General features: G+C 33.5%; 1 protein-coding gene across 4 annotated transcripts in view; it reads left to right on the top strand.

Moving 5' to 3' along the window:
- Positions 1–18,008, top strand: part of LOC145243489 (endoplasmic reticulum-Golgi intermediate compartment protein 3-like) — a 113,479-nt gene that overhangs the window by 33,783 nt on the left and 61,688 nt on the right. For 2 of the 4 annotated variants that reach the window (XM_080106434.1, XM_080106432.1), the window contains 2 exons: positions 6,985–7,016; positions 13,794–13,867. In XM_080106434.1, coding sequence (XP_079962560.1) covers positions 6,985–7,016; positions 13,794–13,867 — 106 coding nt within the window. Of the gene's footprint in view, positions 1–6,984; positions 7,032–13,793; positions 13,868–18,008 lie in introns of all 4 variants that reach the window. The other 2 variants (XM_080106433.1, XM_080106431.1) reach the window with 1 other exon arrangement.

The following is an 18,008-nucleotide window of genomic DNA, read 5'->3' as shown; positions in this document are numbered from 1 at the left end:
TTTATTTAATTTAATTTTTTGTAATTTTATTTTTTATTTTATTTTATTTTACTTTTTTAATTTTTTATTATAAGTTTTTTTAATTTAATTTTTTTATGTAAGTTTTTATTTAATTTTTTTTTAATTTAAGCTTTTTAATTTTTTATTTTATTTAATTTTTTGTAATTTTATTTTTTATTTTATTTATTTAATTTTTTATTATCCAAGAAAACGACTCCCATTTCATCCATTTTCATGTCTATCCTTTAAAACTCCTTTTATTCACCACAAAACAATCTCTTTTTAATTCTCTCAGCATCAAAATCTTTCACTTGTTCATTGCTAAAAACAAAAGTTCTTTGAGGAGGATGAACAAGATGAAAATTAAAGGAAGACTAAATTTGAACTGAAAAGAGGATGTGGCAGCCATTGTCGACCAACCTGAATTCGTTTTAGAATTTTTTGAGATCAGGATTGGTAAATTTGTATTATTTAAACTACTGTTCTCATCCTCAATCTTATTCTCACAATGTTTTGCCCAGTATAACTGCTGAGAGAGAAAAAGTATATATATATATATATATATATATATATATATATATATATATATATATATACTTCATTTAATCAGATAAATTAATATACGAAGGTATAATTTTATGCGTAAATTTTCAGTATTTACTCCAACAGTGCTCAATAGATAGATAGAGCTAGGTTGTAAGCTATGAAAATATGCCTAACAAATTCTTACAAGAATGAAACACGGAATATTCTGTGTAGCTTAATTGCCATATATATTTTCATAACTTTATATATATATATATATATATATATTATAAGAAAATTATTGACAAAATAAAATATATATACTGGTCTATATAAGTTTATTTATCAGTTCAAATAAGAACAGGACATCGATGGAAGGAGTGTTTAGAGATACTCTTTATACCTTATACTTTCGAAGCCTAATGCTTCTCATCAGAATAGGAAAGGAGTTAGGTTACATATAAGGGAATGGGACATCTAGCTTAAGTTACACTAAGAAGGCGACATTAGGAGGAAAAGTTTTAAATATCTGAAAGTAAAGGGGAGAGAACAGTATGGGGGTCAGTGAGAGATAACATAAGGCGGGTGGATGCATTGCAGTCAGATTGTGATTTTAGAGTCGTGGAAATTATAGATGGGATAAATATTTGGAGGTTTCCTATGGTAAGCTAGGGGGATATATCTAAGGTCAGAATGAAGGTGAAGGTATATATATATATATATATATATATATATATATATATATAATTTAAAGGAGATAAGAACAATAGTCTAAAGAGCAAAGTGTATTTTAATGTAATAGTAAAATTACTAGATTAATTAAAATACAGGGAAAGAAAAAGTGCTCGTTGTAATTTAGATATATAATAAGCTCGATAGGTAAATATCCTAGAGCTAATTTGATATTTAGTAATGTGATTGATAATTTAAAAATCAAGTTATAATTAAATTAAAAATCCGTTTCATAAGAAGGAACAACAACAAAATCAATTATTTGGACGATTGTTTCGGAAAACAATGTTTTTATTGTGGTAGACATCAAGTTACGGACAATAATTATTACATATAGTTTTTTATTAAACAAGGTTTCCATATCAGCAAATATTGAAAAGGGTTTTTATTAAATGTAAAAAAGACACCATAAATAAACCTAGCATTAAAGTAAGGCAGATGTATCTGGAAAAAATTAAAATAAAGGTATGGATTTAAAACTTATATATATATATATAAATGAAGCTAGTAAGAGAAATATATCTTATACAAAGCAAACTTATCAAGATAGAAAAAGCTCAACACTGTTAAGAGGAGTAATCAAAAAATATTGACTGAAAGATGATGAATAAAGATTTCATATAACTTTATTATAGCATTAGATCAATAAGGAAAAATATCTTAAATTATATTTTTCATTTCTAATTTAAATGTTGTAAACAGTTTTTATCTATATATTATATCTTGCATGATGCTGGGTTTACTCCTCTTCTGATGATAAGCATTTGGTTTTGAAATGCCATGACCTAAAAAGTTTTTTTTTTTTCCCTTATTTTCCTTCCTCATTGGTCTGATCTCTATCTCTTCTCTACTATTATATAAAAGGAAGTTTGTCTGCATGAAAGAGTTCGTTTCCTATGGACTCAAAAAATGACTGGATCGATTTTTATGAAATTTCACCCATAGGTACTTTATGTGCCTGGCAGTGTTCTTAGATAGGTTTTGTAACGGAATGTCTTCAATAAGTATCAATAATCGAAATAATCCAATGAAGAAGGAACAAGTGATATTGACCAAAGTTATCACCTTACACAGTCTACTATCACAAATGCATTTGAGAAGTTTTATGACCACACAAGTTGAAAGGCTCAACATAAAAGCAACAGTTGGTTCTTTGATATGACAGGAACACGTTCAAATTAATGTTTCTGTTTAAAGCACAATTGCACCATGATACTTGACTTTTTCATTTTAAACTGAAATTCAAGTCATTATCACTACACAAGCAGTAAGGCCAGACATAAAATCAACAGTAGATTCTTAGATATGACAAGTGTGTTTGAAGTAAATATTTTTGTTTAGAGCACAGTTGAAGCATGATACTTGGGTTTTGCATTAATTCAAGCCATTATATATAAAAATAATTTTATAAAATCAACAGTAGATTCTCTTCAGTATTGTAGACTGTCACTGTGAGGAGGCAAGTGAAGCTTTCTCTTATTGCACCACAATATATATATATATATATATATATATATATATATATATATATATATATATATATATATATATATATATATGGAAATAAGTAATAACACTACACTTCTGAAAACAAGAATAGGCTTAAGGCTCCTAAAATTCACACTAGAATTGTTCACATGGTTAAAGTAATAATGACTTCCAAGTTAGTCTTTTAGAGGTTTAAGGTTCAATCCTCAGTACAGGTGATACTAGGAGTATAATTATTTAAAACTTTTACTTGGTCATGGCTGGTGACACAAGAATAATCTACCTCCATGGATTAAATTAAAGGTTCTATTCAAAATTTTGCACAGATTCCCGAGTTCATGCTCTATAATCGATATGAGAGAAAAATGAATGTACACATATCCAAGGCAATTGCAGAAACTCAAGAAAGCAATCTTCAATCTGTAGTGGAATGGGGCCATAAATGAATGGTAGCAGCTAATGCTACTAAGACTAAGCTTCTTTCCTTTAACAACTATAAAACACCTTCTCAGCCACCGATTTCCATGACAACACCCTACCTGAGAGCTCATCCTTCAAACTCCTCTGCTTAACATTCGTAGGCAATATGAACTGGAACAAATACATTGAGGACATTGCCAAGGTTGCTGCAAAGAAGGTGGATTCCCTCTTCTGTACTAAAAAATTACTCACGTCAGAGAGTATCATATATGTTTACAAAATCATCATTTGCCTATGCATGGAGTATTGTTGGCAAATCTAGGCTGGTGCATCTACCATTTGTCTCAATCAGACAGTCCAAAAAAGAGTCTCACATCTAATAAGTCCTCCACTATCGGTTCAGCTCAAATCTCTGTCCCATCACGGCAATGTTGCATTCCTATGTTTGTTTTACAAGTACTTTAATGGAATGTGCTCTGATGAACTCTTAGCACTTGTGTCCTCTAGACGCACATATTCTCTACTAACTTGACAAGCAGAAAAATCTGGTCCTTCACTGTCGAGATCCCTAAATGCCAGAAAGCCTTCTACTCTAATAATTTCTTCACCTCGGATTTTTAAACTTTGGAAATCCCTCCGTTTCCTGCTTCTCTGATTGTACTAATCTGCAGCAGTTTAAATGTAATGTGAACAAAAATCTCACCACGGCTGAACTCTCCTCAGTCCCCCTTTAGACAACTTCCCAAGTAGTAACCCATTATGTCCAAGTGACAATATGCCTTGTTTGGTGTGAAAAAAGTTAAAAAAAAAACAAACAAAGACTAATAATTGCTTGGATAGTTAGAATCAAATAATGATTTTTGTAGAATAAAATTTATGACCAAACCGAGAAATAGACTGACTTCACTTTATTATATAGATTATTGCAAAAAAATTCACCTCATTTATTGAATTAGCCTTGTATTTATGTTAACATATTCTGGGATAAATGTCTGCATATATATTTAATACTGTTTTTGTTCTTGACATTAATTTTCTTTAACCATTTCTGTAACAAAGCTGAAATTATAATAAGATAACTAATATACACTTTGAATTTCTTTTTAGATTTGCAATATCTTTTTCTTCATGAGTAACCATCACTAAAAAATCAAATATATATCCTATCACGCCAGTATTTTTTATCCTTAAACTTTCTTTCTCCCCTCTTTTTCACTCTTCCTCTATTTTTCTGCTTTCTTCCTTCCCGCTTCCCTCGAATATCGGCCGCAATAACTTTTGCTAATTTAGAAACTCTGTCTTTCACACATAATCGCACAATTGTCTTTTTATTTGCACAATCACGTTTTGCTTCTTGATTTTTTTACCATCATTTTGTCTTTCAGGTTTATTCATTTATATATCTTAAGGTTTTCATGTATTTTAAGATACAACGTCATTATGACGTGAGAAGACTTTTTAGAATAAATATAATCATAGGAAATAAAAATGTAAGATGTCTATATGAAATGAAACATGCGTTTCTTTGTCTTCATTTATTTACTGTTCAATTTTTAACTTATATGCATATGTATTATATATGCATTGTGTGTATGTGTGTATATACATGTTAGGCTTACACAGCACCTTCTCATTGGTTATACCTTCTCCTCCTACCACCTCCTCCCTTGTACACACACATCCCCTTAGTTACTGAGGAAGACTGGAGGTACGGTTGGATATTTTGTTCTTCAAAAAATGTTTTGTATTCCTACATGTCATCCAATAAAAAATAAAGCAGCGAATTGACTAGTACAGGAGAGAAAGACTAAAGTTTTGTGAACTAATTATTTACTAACCTGGGTGATATACAAAGTTTCTCAGGGTGGTTAATTTTCTCTTAGTGATATTTCTCTCTTATCATAATTTGAAAAACTTTTGTTTTCTCTCAGCTCGACAAAATGTGATGTCATTACTAGTGTCCGGACGATTAATCAGAATCAGGAATCAAAAATATCGGAGTGGTATCGGAATCGTCAAAAAAATTGGTGCCTATTTTCCGATGCAAAAAAACAATTCTTTTGTTTTGATTTTAAAATTGATTTTAAACTTAATTTTCCAAGCTTCATATCAATGATGAAATGATTAATATTTATTGATTTTAAGTTATGAATAAAATTAAATTTGTAGATCACTCTCACATGTATTTTTTTTATGTTTGCGAAAATGTATGCCCATACTACATTGGGTTTTTCTCCCTCCCCTTAAAAAAAGCATCTTATATTTAAAAATTAAAAAAGAATCGGGATTGGAGGAAAAATATTGAATCGTCCCATCACTAGTAATTACTTTACTTTCTTTTCGTATCTTGTTGTGTCTTTCCCTGTGTTTGACCTGTTGCTTTGTGATTTGACCTTACATTTCACTCATCCTTAATTCACCTTTGGAAATGATTGTCTTACAGATTTTGGTCATTTCAACCTGTACTCAGTGTGCCTATTTCGGCCATATGGATAAATTTATCTTTAATTGACCTTTGACAACTAAATATTTTTGTTTACTAGCCAAATAGAAAAGTTATTAGCCAAACCCATATGATTTTTGGAATATGACACTTCGTTCTGTGATGTGTACATACATCATACAGATTTTTTTTTTTTTTAATAAGTGCAATTCTAAATATGCACAGAATTTCATGTTGAAACTTGAAGGTAAAAACATTCAAATTTTTTCAGGTGTTTTATTAAACAGCTTTTCGTTAAAAAGAAACCTTTATTAAACCTTTTATTGTTTAAATAATTTGACTGTGCTTGTTTTATCAAAAAAAAAAAAAAGGTTAAAAAGACATTTTTCACTCAATAATGAGCTTTGGAAGATTGGCAGTGAAAAAAAAAAACGCAGTTGCCAAAAGATAGGCGTTTTATTATTTTCTAGTCGTCACTTGGAAAAATCACTCGCAAATGCAACTGTTTTACTTGCAACATTAAACCCTGCTATGTCAAGCTTTATGCTAGCTGACGTAATCACCATCGACATGCTGTCCATAATATGTAACATATATGAGAGCATCACATTGATGAAGAGAAAATTTATTTCCACTTAACATTTAAATAAAATACTTTTTCCATATAAATAGTTGAATTTGTTTAAGTATCATAAATAAAAATATAAATAAATAAAAATGACGTATAATTTTGAATATTTAATTTAATGAGCAGTATGTGTAAAGGCAGAACTTTTTACAATGCCCAAGTCAAAGGTATGGCTAGCCAGGAAGATGCTGATTCATTTAAACACTTATGATGGAAGCATGTTGAAAAGAAGTCTATGATTCCCTGGCAGAATCAAGGACGAAAATCTCAGCTGCATCACCGTTCTCCATAATTTGGAGGTTAGTTAGGGAGGATCTCTTCGGTACGAAGCCATGTTGGAATTAAAAATCGACGCTGTTGCTAGGAGATGGACCATTGTGATACTATCAACATCCCCACTACCAAAGTATTAGGAAGTAAAAATAAAAAAGAAGAAAAACTAGAATAAAAACGAAAGGAAATAAGTTGATCAGCAGAACACAAAATGTTAGGAAGTGATGTTAGTAAAAAGACAATGGGGAGGAAGACTGAATAGTGACTGGCAGTTCCCCCCCCCCTCGCCCTTTCAATCAAACAAATTGTTTATTTGGTGCATTTTGAAATCTTTCTATCCCCATGTGAAATTGTTAAAATATATTTATGTGAGTCTTTTATTGTTTTCATCTAAGAAAACTAAATATCCATTTTGATAATAATTGACCAACATTTTTCGAATGATTATTGTTTTTCTTAATTTTTCTAACTGCAGAAATTGGAGCAACAAAAACGAATGATACCGGGGTAAGTAGTTCAAATGTAAGTAAAATAAATTAAAATAAACATATCATTATTATTATATTATTTTTTTTTATTTATTTATTTGAATCCTTTGAGATGAGCCTTTATCATTTGTTTATTCATTCTTCTGCGGACTGTTATCCTCATCTTCAGTGTTGTTGTTTCACCATGTTTCAGCCAACTAATCCTCTGGCCTTCTTCAGGTAAGTGGATAGAGATGTTTAGTCTCTACGGTTCCAGGTGAGCATTGTCTGAAGATAGCGGTTTCAATCCTACCCCAAGCAGGCCCAGAGGATTAGTTGGCCAAAACGTGATGAGACAATAATCATGGAAGGCAGTAATTACTGGGGATACAGTTACAAGACGGCATACCATTTTTGTGAATTTGTGATTGTAGTGAATCATCTGAGAAAGACCAGAAGATGAGTAGGCCGAAACATGGTAAAACAACAACAACCATGAAGATGAAGATAACAGTCCGCAAAAAAATGAATACACAAGCATTATTGTTTGATTAAATTAATTTGCATTTCTTTAAAGTGGAACTTTTTACTATTATTAATTTATTCCATGAGATATTACTGATAAAGGGGGAAGAATTGCTGTTTTCTGGATCAGAATCAATTCATTAACATTTTATCCTTTGCTAGTTTTTTTTTTTTTTTTTACCTCAAAGTAGTTTTGCTTTTTTAACTCCTTATATCAAATAGTTTCATGACTTGTCTGGAGCAATCTACATAAAGCAAAACAAAATTCAATATATTAATGAAAGATTAGCATGGCTAATTTTAATTTAGTTGTTGCAAGAAATGCTAGTAGGCAGTTAAAGCCTGGCCAGCAACAATCAAAGGGGATCTAGAAAACCTATTAGGTTTACAATTTGTTGGTCTTTAACTATGAAACAGGGATTAGCTAGACCATGGGTCTCCAAAGTTTTCCAACAGGGGGTCCATATTGCTGACATTTTAGAGCTACACAGGCAAAAATAAAACAAAATGATCTGGACTTGTTTTATATGATTTTGCTCGTTACCTTTTCTTTTTAGTGAAACTGGATTTCCAAAACCTTATTCTTTTTAATAATTTTCTGAACAAAAAGAAAAGTCACCACAATATTTTCACACATCTCCATTTTAAAAAAATTTTTCCCTAAATATTTTTCACGTTTTTCATGAGAGCTCTGCGGGCTTGATTAAAACCTTTGATAGACTAGTTTAGTATCATATGACCTAGCTAAGGATTAGTGAAAATGGATTGCGATGGTCAAAAGAAAATTGACTCAATCCGATTATGCTAATAGTCGCTACAAGTAGCAATACACATGAAAAAATTGAAATAGCTTGAAATATTTCAATATTGGTATGCATAGAAAGAGCTTGATGAGCTAAGAAAGAATCTTTTTAAATTTTTAAAATCTGATTTAAATTAAGGAAGTTATGGCTATTTTTGTGCCTCACACGTTTGGATACCATATGCGTTTCATCACATTTTTTACACTACTTTTTCGGTAAAAATGTTATATCTTTGTTAAAACACAAGACTAAAAAATGAAATTTACTGTATAAGTGTATTTTTGTACAAGGAATCAGAATATGCAACTGAAAATCTCCCAAAGTTTATGGTTTCCAAATAATCTGCAGTAAATGTGCATAAATATGCAGCAATTCCTTAAAAATGCCATGTATCCATAAACAGAAAAGAAGTTGGAGAACTCAAAGTTGAATTGTAATGTGCTTTATGTACAAAAAACTTAAATCTAAACATAAGACCATTTAAAAATGAATATATTGCAATATTTCTTTGGTATTATTGTAGATTAACACCTTTTGTTTAACCCCACTCAACTCCTTCTGACCACCCCTCCAAAATGTGATTCTACCTTTTTAGGAAATTATGTATAAAATGCCATGAAAAACTTTAATGAAAGATAAACAAATTATTTTAGAATTGAATGTAAAATAATTTCCTATTACAGATCATTCTAGCATTTTAGGGCAGTTAACTGTTTTTTTTTTCTATGGGAAAATATGCATGCTTTTTTTTTTTTTAAGATGATTATGTGTAGTTTTAAGAGGGTTTCTATGCAATGAGAATATGTGGAGGGTTGCCATTCGGACTTTGAATTAATTGTAGGGCTAAGGAAAATTATGTGTGAACATACTGAAAACTGGACAGAGACAAAGCTAACAAAAACAATATTAGAGGGGGGAGCGGTTAGTTTCACAAAAATTTAATGTAAAATAATTCACCATTTCCTGGCCATTCTAGCATTTTAGGACAGTTAACCAATTTATTTTTATGTGTATTTTCTTTAAGGAAGGATCTATTTTTTGTTTGTTTGTTTTAGATGCTTGTATGTGGCTTACAGAGGTATTTTGTTGGAGGGGGAGGGGGGCTTGCCACTCGAACTTAGTGTTATTGTTAGGGTTAAAGAGTGTTTTAGGAGGAGACTTGCCACACATAATTTGGATTAGAGGTGAAGTTAAGAGAGCTTTTTTTCAAAGAGAGCGTTCATCACTCATATTTACTGTTAGCGGTTCATAATTATTGGCTTTATATTATATATTTAGTTTTAATTTAATAAGAAACTGCGTTGCGAAATTTCAAAGAAAATTCCATAAATTTGTTGATTTCTATTTTCGAGGTTGAAGGTGTTAATTCCATAGGCCGTTTATACTACGCTGGAGCAGGTTGTAAAAATATCTTTCGCTTAATAAGTAGAAAAAAAAATTAACGAAATAAAAAGCTTCCTAATTGTAGTTTGATGTGTTTTCTAACTGCTTTTAAAATTTCAAGAATATTGATATAGATTTTGAGGGTTTGTATTACTATACACATAGATTCGAAAAAGTTGTCAAAAAAACAAATATATAACAAATAAATGTTATCAAAAGCAAGTTACTTTTCTACCTAACTGGATAATTTTTTAGTGTTTTTATTTAATGTAACATGTTTATTCAGCTTGAAAACAGTGTTTACCGATGTTTTGGAAAATTTTAAATGGTGCCCGCCGCCCGACTCTCTTGAAACGGTAAGTTTGGGGAAAAGAGTTAAAAATAAAAAAGTAGACAAAATACTGCTAGAAACTCGCTCAATATATGTTACCGTGACATAGGCTGACATATATTCGGTGAGTTTTTAACAGTATTTTGTATAGTTTTTTTTTTTTTAATTTTTAACTCCTTTTCTCAAACTTACCGTGTCAAAGAGAGTCGGGCCGGGCGCCATTTTTAATTTTCCAATACATTACATCGGTAAAGACTGTACGTTTTTCGAGCTGAATAAACATGTTACATTAAATAAAAACACTAGAAAATTATCCAGTTAGGTAGAAAAGTAACTTATCTTGCCTTTGATAACATTTATTTGTTATATATTTGTTTTTTGACAACTTTTTCGAATCTATGTATAAACGAGATTTTGATACTTATTTTGATTTTGAAAAAAAAAACATTTGTGGCTGTTCGCAGTAAAACATTGTTTTAATTCGCTGTTCAAAACTAATTTAAAGAATAAAAGTGCATGCAAGCTATATATCTACAAAAGTTTATTTTGTTTTTTTAACCATGTTTTTAAATTTGACGAAAAAATGTGAGAAATTGCAACAGATTCATTATGCCGAATTGGTTGGGATTGTTGTTATACATTCTGAAAACCGAATAGTTCTAAACTAATGTTATTCTGATAACAAAATAGCTCTAATTAAACATAAGAACATTTATATTCATATTTCATTATGTTTTCATTTTGTTTCATTTTGTTTTTCTTAATTATTTTCATTATGTTTCATTTTGTTTTTCTTAATTCGTTCTTGAATAAAAATTAAAGAACGCGTGCTTGTTTACAACTGTGCTATTGCTGATTCTACAGGCTGTAGCTGCTGCTGCTGCTAGTAATATTAACTTCATTTGACTAAATTCGATAAATAGAAACAATTTTTTTTTTCGGGTAGGTCCTTTTAAATTATCAATTACTGCGGTCCTACTCAACATAAAATAATACTTTTAATTGATAAAGATAGTAAAAAGATTGATTTACTTACTACTGGGTGTCCGAAGAATTTTTTTTTCAAAATGTTCGATACTCGGCATATTAAAGTCTTATTTTTAACACGACAAAAAAAGAAATGGTCAAAAATATTTCGGACACTTGACAGTATTAAGATTAACACCTCTTCTTATTGATTCCCAAATTTCATGACGAAATTCTTCATACAATCACGGTACGGACCTTTAGAAAACAGGGGGGGTCATTACAAAACCTTACCGAAAACGCCATTTTATGACGTTCACATTTTTATCACTTTATTTGCTCAAAACTCTTAAAATATATAATGTACATTCATATTTATTAATTCATTTGAAAGTATATTCATTTCCGAACAAAACAGTAGTAATTTGAAGACTTAAAGTGCTTTGGTTTAAAAAATATGGCTATTTTAGTAGAACTACCTTGAAATCTGTGATTATCCAAAGCGTTTTTTCGTCCGTGTGTATTACTACTACAAGTACGAGGTTAGAATTGTGTAAAAGAGTTATGAAAAAGGGAAAGTGGGTTATGTGCTGATGTGGGGACTGATGCAACCAGGCATTTAGAGACAGACAAGGTTTGAGATTCCCCTGTCTACGCTACATGGTGGTCTCTCACGCACACCCAAAGCTTAACTCATTTATATCAACTACTCATCTTCTATATATAAAGTAATAGCATTTGTGTGTGTCTGTGTGTACAACTTTCTTACAGCCCACACCACTGGACCGATCATGACCAAACCTGGCATCATAATGATCTCCCACCCAGGGATGGTGCAAACTATTTTTCAAGATTAAGATCAAGGTCATAGCCTATGTATATATACTCTCCTACAACCAACACCATTGGACCAATCATGATTAAACCTGGCGTGATGATGGTCCCCCACCTAGGGATGGTGCACACCATTTTCCAAGGTAAAGACCAAAGATCAAGATCATAGCCTATGTATACATATTCTCTTACAGTCCACACGAATGGACCGATCATGACTAAACCTGATAAGATAATGATCTCCGACCTAAGGATGTTGCACACTATTTTTCAAGGTCAAAGTCAAAGGTCAAAGTCATATTTGGTGCGGTTCTTCATAACTCCCACTTCTCAACTTGGTGTGCACCATCCATAGGTGGGGAAGTTTATAAAGAGCTATACCAAATATAATCTTAACGTTTGTTCTTGATCTTGAAAAATTTAACATTATGTTTAATACCCGGCAATGCCAGGTACATCTGCTAGTGTGTTATATTGTAACATAGTGACAAAGATGATCATCAGGTCACATGACCATGATTGACTTAAAAATCATTGCGTACAGCCTTCCTATGCATTACAACTTCTTAAAAGCCCGTGTGTGCATGTGTATAAAAGGGAAGCATCAGATGTAGTTTGAGCAGATTTTGAGAAACGTGAGCACTTTAAGGGATGCAATGCCTTAGTAACCAACAACTGATGCGGGTAGTTTGAGTATGGAATTTTTTTTTTTTTTTCAAAAGTCATGGGAAGTGTTTTCGGATGTGTAGCCATGTTCACGTGTGTTAGGCACATGGTGATCAGAAATGTGCTCCAGGTTGTTGGTGAAAAACAGTAGCAGCAACAACAATTGACCAGCACAGATTTCCGATGATGTTGGAAACTGATTCTGTTTTTTTCTTTCTAACTTCTTTTTTTCTTCTTTGTCCTCTCTCTCCTTTTTCCCTACTCCCATTCTCTTCTCTTTCTCTTTTACGAGGTGACTTCAATAACTTTCCAGACTTTTTTCCGTATGGACACTTTTATTGATAATACCCACATGAAACTCTATTTCCCTTCAAAGTAATCTCCTCCAGCTGCAATGCACTTGTTGTACAATTCCAACAACTATTGGAAGACCCATGGAAGTCCTCTTGTGTGAGCGTGTCAATGATCCTCATCACAGCCTCTTTCATCTCCTCAATTGTATAACAGCAGCCTCTAAGGTTTTCCTTGAGCTTAGGGAATAACCAAAAGTCACAGTGAACAAGGTCTCGACTATAGCGAGGGTGAGGAACTGTCTTGATGCACATGACGACCGTCTTTCATCCTGATCTTCTCTGAGCACCCTTGGAACAAACTTCACACAAATTTTCTGCATCTTCAGTTCCTCACGAATAATTGTGTGTACAGTTCCCACACTGACACCAAACTGTACATTTCTTATCTCTATAGACACACGACAGTCCTTATCCATGAAATTCTTTATTTGGCCAATCAACTCTGTTCTGATTTCCTTAATCCTCCTACACCTCTCACCATTCCTCACAGATTTGCTGCCTCCCTTGAATCTCTTATGCCACTCAAAAACTGATGCTTGATTCATGTAAGATGATCCAAAAGCAACCTGAAGCATCCTATACATTTCTCTTTTATTTTTTTTTAAGGTTAAAACAGAATTTTATTGCATGTTGTTCTTCTAAAGTGTCTTAATGTCCAGATTTCATTTTTAAATTCATCAGCTCTAACAATCAGGCTTTAGTAAGGGGTATTTTAATGCCTGCTGTAGCTGTTCATTTGAACCTGAAGTCATAAAAATTTGTCAGTCATCTTAATAAGATGTATAGCAATAACATACTGAATTTTCAAGAGTCTTCGACAATTTTAAATGTCTGTACAAAAAAGTCTGGAAACTTATTGAAGGTACCTCATATTGTCTTCGTTCCTTTCTCTTGTTGTTTTCTCTTTTTATCTTTATTGTCTTTCATCAATCTTTGCATCATTATTTTACCCCCAGGTAACAACAAGTAAAGCGTTACTCGACCCAAACCGATGTGAAAGTTGTTATGGAGCAGGAGAATCAATGGACAGGTATAGTAAGATGACGATATTTCATTACTTTCAGGTCCTGGATATGACCTTGAACTATATCCGATGGAGAGGCCCCAGCTTGTGGGCTTTGGGGAGTGTGGAGCCACCCTTTAATTGCCATTGCTCCCAGTTCCACTTTGACCAAGAGTGGTAGTACCTGTTAGGGTCCCAACTATGGGTTAAATAGAAACCGACTTGGAAAAAAAAAAAAAAATTCTATTAAAAACTTTTTACTCAAATTCACCGGATTTGGCATTAAATAACCTAAAAAGGGTTGATTTGCCGTAAAAAAAAAGCAACCAACCATTACTTTCATTCTTTTTTTTTTTTAATTTTCATTAATATTTGTAGGAATAGTTTAAGCCCTACACCCCACAATAGCAGTGTTTCCTTCAAGATTCAGGACAGGTTTTTCAGCCTCTGTTCATGTTGCCATCTTGTAAGGTAATGAGATATGTGTTGCCATCTTGTAAGGCAATGAGATATGTGTTGCCATCTTGTAAGGCAATGAGATATGTGTTGCCATCTTGTAAGGCAATGAGATATGTGTTGCCATCTTGTAAGGCAATGAGATATGTGTTGCCATCTTGTAAGGCAATGAGATATGCGTTGCCATCTTGTAAGGCAATGAGATATGCGTTGCCATCTTGTAAGGCAATGAGATATGCGTTGCCATCTTGTAAGACAATGAGATATGCGTTGCCATCTTGTAAGGCAATGAGATATGCATTGCCATCTTGTAAGGCAATGAGATATGTGTCGCTATCTTGTAAGTCAATGAGATATGTGTCGCTATCTTGTAAGGCAATGAGATCTGTGTTGCCATCTTGTAAGGCAATATGTGTTGCCATCTTGTAAGGCAATGAGATATGTGTTGCTATCTTGTAAGGCAATGAGATATGTGTTGCCATCTTGTAAGGAAATGAGATATGCGTTGCCATCTTGTAAGGTCATGAGGTATGTGATGCCATCTGGTAAGGCAATGAGATATGCGTTACCATCTTGTAAGGCAACGAGATATGCATTGCCATCTTGTAAGGCAACAAGATATGCGTTGCCATCTTGTAAGGCAATGAGATATGCGTTGCCATCTTGTAAGGCAATGAGATATGCGTTGCCATCTTGTAAGGCAATGAGATATGTGTTGCCATCTTGTAAGGCAATGAGATATGTGTTGCCATCTTGTAAGGCAATGAGATATGTGTTGCCATCTTGTAAGGCAATATGTGTTGCCATCTTGTAAGGCAATATGTGTTGCCATCTTGTAAGGCAATATGTGTTGCCATCTTGTAAGGCAATGAGATATGTGTTGCCAACTTGTAAGGCAATGAGATATGCGTTGCCATCTTGTAAGGCAATGAGATATGTGTTGCTATCTTGTAAGGCAATGAGATATGTGTTGCTATCTTGTAAGGCAATGAGATATGTGTTGCTATCTTGTAAGGCAATGAGATATGTGTTGCTATCTTGTAAGGCAATGAGATCTGTGTTGCCATCTTGTAAGGCAATATGTGTTGCCATCTTGTAAGGCAATGAGATATGTGTTGCCAACTTGTAAGGCAATGAGATATGTGTTGCCATCTTGTAAGGCAATGAGATATGCGTTGCCATCTTGTAAGGCCATGAGGTATGTGATGCCATCTGGTAAGGCAATGAGATATGTGTCGCTATCTTGTAAGGCAATGAGATCTGTGTTGCCATCTTGTAAGGCAATATGTGTTGCCATCTTGTAAGGCAATGAGATATGTGTTGCTATCTTGTAAGGCAATGAGATATGTGTTGCCATCTTGTAAGGAAATGAGATATGCGTTGCCATCTTGTAAGGTCATGAGGTATGTGATGCCATCTGGTAAGGCAATGAGATATGCGTTACCATCTTGTAAGGCAACAAGATATGCGTTGCCATCTTGTAAGGCAATGAGATATGCGTTGCCATCTTGTAAGGCAATGAGATATGTGTTGCCATCTTGTAAGGCAATGAGATATGTTTTGCCATCTTGTAAGGCAATGAGATATGTGTTGCCATCTTGTAAGGCAATGAGATATGTGTTGCCATCTTGTAAGGCAATATGTGTTGCCATCTTGTAAGGCAATATGTGTTGCCATCTTGTAAGGCAATATGTGTTGCCATCTTGTAAGGCAATGAGATATGTGTTGCCAACTTGTAAGGCAATGAGATATGCGTTGCCATCTTGTAAGGCAATGAGATATGTGTTGCTATCTTGTAAGGCAATGAGATATGTGTCGCTATCTTGTAAGGCAATGAGATCTGTGTTGCCATCTTGTAAGGCAATGAGATATGTGTTGCCAACTTGTAAGGCAATGAGATATGTGTTGCCATCTTGTAAGGCAATGAGATATGTGTTGCCATCTTGTAAGGCAATGAGATATGTGTTGCCATCTTGTAAGGCAATGAGATATGTGTTGCCATCTTGTAAGGCAATATGTGTTGCCATCTTGTAAGGCAATATGTGTTGCCATCTTGTAAGGCAATGAGATATGCGTTGCCATCTTGTAAGACAATGAGATATGCGTTGCCATCTTGTATCTTGTAAGGCAATGAGATATGCATTGCCATCTTGTAAGGCAATGAGATATGTGTTGCCATCTTGTAAGGCAATGAGATATGCGTTGCCATCTTGTAATGCAATGAGATATGCGTTGCCATCTTGTAAGGCAATGAGATATGCGTTGCCAACTTGTAAGGCAATGAGGTATGCATTGCCATGTTGCCATCTTGTAAGGCAATGAGATATGCGTTGCCATCTTGTAAGGCAATGAGATATGCGTTGCCATCTTGTAAGGCAATGAGATATGCGTTGCCATCTTGTAAGGCAATGAGATATGCGTTGCCATCTTGTAAGGCAATGAGATATGCGTTGCCATCTTGTAAGGCAATGAGATATGCGTTGCCATCTTGTAAGGCAATGAGATATGCGTTGTCATCTTGTAAGGCAATGAGATATGTGTTTCCATCTTGTAAGGCCATATGCGTTACCATCTTGTAAGGCAATGCGATATGTGTTGCCATCTTGTAAGGCAGTGAGATATGTGCGGAGGATGAAAATGTGTGTTCTCAACTCCAACATTTAAATGAGACAACAAAGACCAATTTACATATATACAAATAATATATTTATTATGAACAATGAAAAAAAAACAACATAAGAGCATGTGTGTGTGTGTACACGTGTGATCAGGCATAGTTCTGAATTGTTCATTAATGTTGTTTGTAAAATTAATTCAATTGTTCATTGCAAACCATTAATGTTTATGGTGAAATTATGTTATCTTACCTTGAATATTAGCACATGTGTACAGATTGAAATTTGTTCCACTCGTGTATTTTGAGTGATGCGATATCACGTGCATTTATGATCATGTCGAGATGAAAAGAAAAAGAAAAAAAGAGGAAAAAGAAACAGAAGTAAAAGGTCAAAAAGAAGTGACCTCAATGTTATGTCAGATCGACATTGTTTTTTGTGTGCTGCACATGTTTGGCTTATTTTGTGTCTGTGTGTTCGTGCCACACGCAAACCTGATGTAGTAGTCGTAATAGTTCCTATATATGGGATTCAACCACTTCTGATCAGCAATGGTTTTGGCATAATGATCGTGTCATTATTAGGTGGATGTGTAGCTGTAAACTGGAAGAAAGTATCTCTTCAACTATACTTAATTGGAAACTTGGAACTGATAGAATTAGGGATTTCTTATACAATTGGCATCTGATTAAAACTTGTCTCAGAACAGTTAAGTAAGATACTGAACAGATTCTGGGTTCAACAGTCTACAGTGTTTGCCGTTGGAACCGTGACTGTCTGTTGGTAGTGACAGCATTAGTGATGGATTGCCGGGATTGGTCAGCTTTCGTGCGAAATGCTGTAAAATCATTGGAAAGAGCCAGCTTAACGGATTCGAGGTGAATACCGCCTCAAGACAGGTAGTTTGGCCATACCATGTCTTGCATCAACTCCATAACATGCCTGGTTGCGCCAGGCACTAAAGTATGATAAATTAAGGAATACCTTGTGTGAGTGCATAAGAAGGGATATGAGTGCATGCAACCTGATTGATATCACTCTTTGATTGATATCACTCTTTGATTGATATCACTCTTTGATTGATATCACTCTTTGAT

Source organism: Euprymna scolopes, chromosome 22 (genome assembly GCF_053919585.1).
Source record: "Euprymna scolopes isolate OS-2025 chromosome 22, ASM5391958v1, whole genome shotgun sequence".
NCBI classification, from domain to species: domain Eukaryota; kingdom Metazoa; phylum Mollusca; class Cephalopoda; order Sepiida; family Sepiolidae; genus Euprymna; species Euprymna scolopes.
The sequence above is the reverse complement of the archived record's forward strand: the minus strand, read 5'-3'. Positions and strand labels throughout refer to the sequence as shown.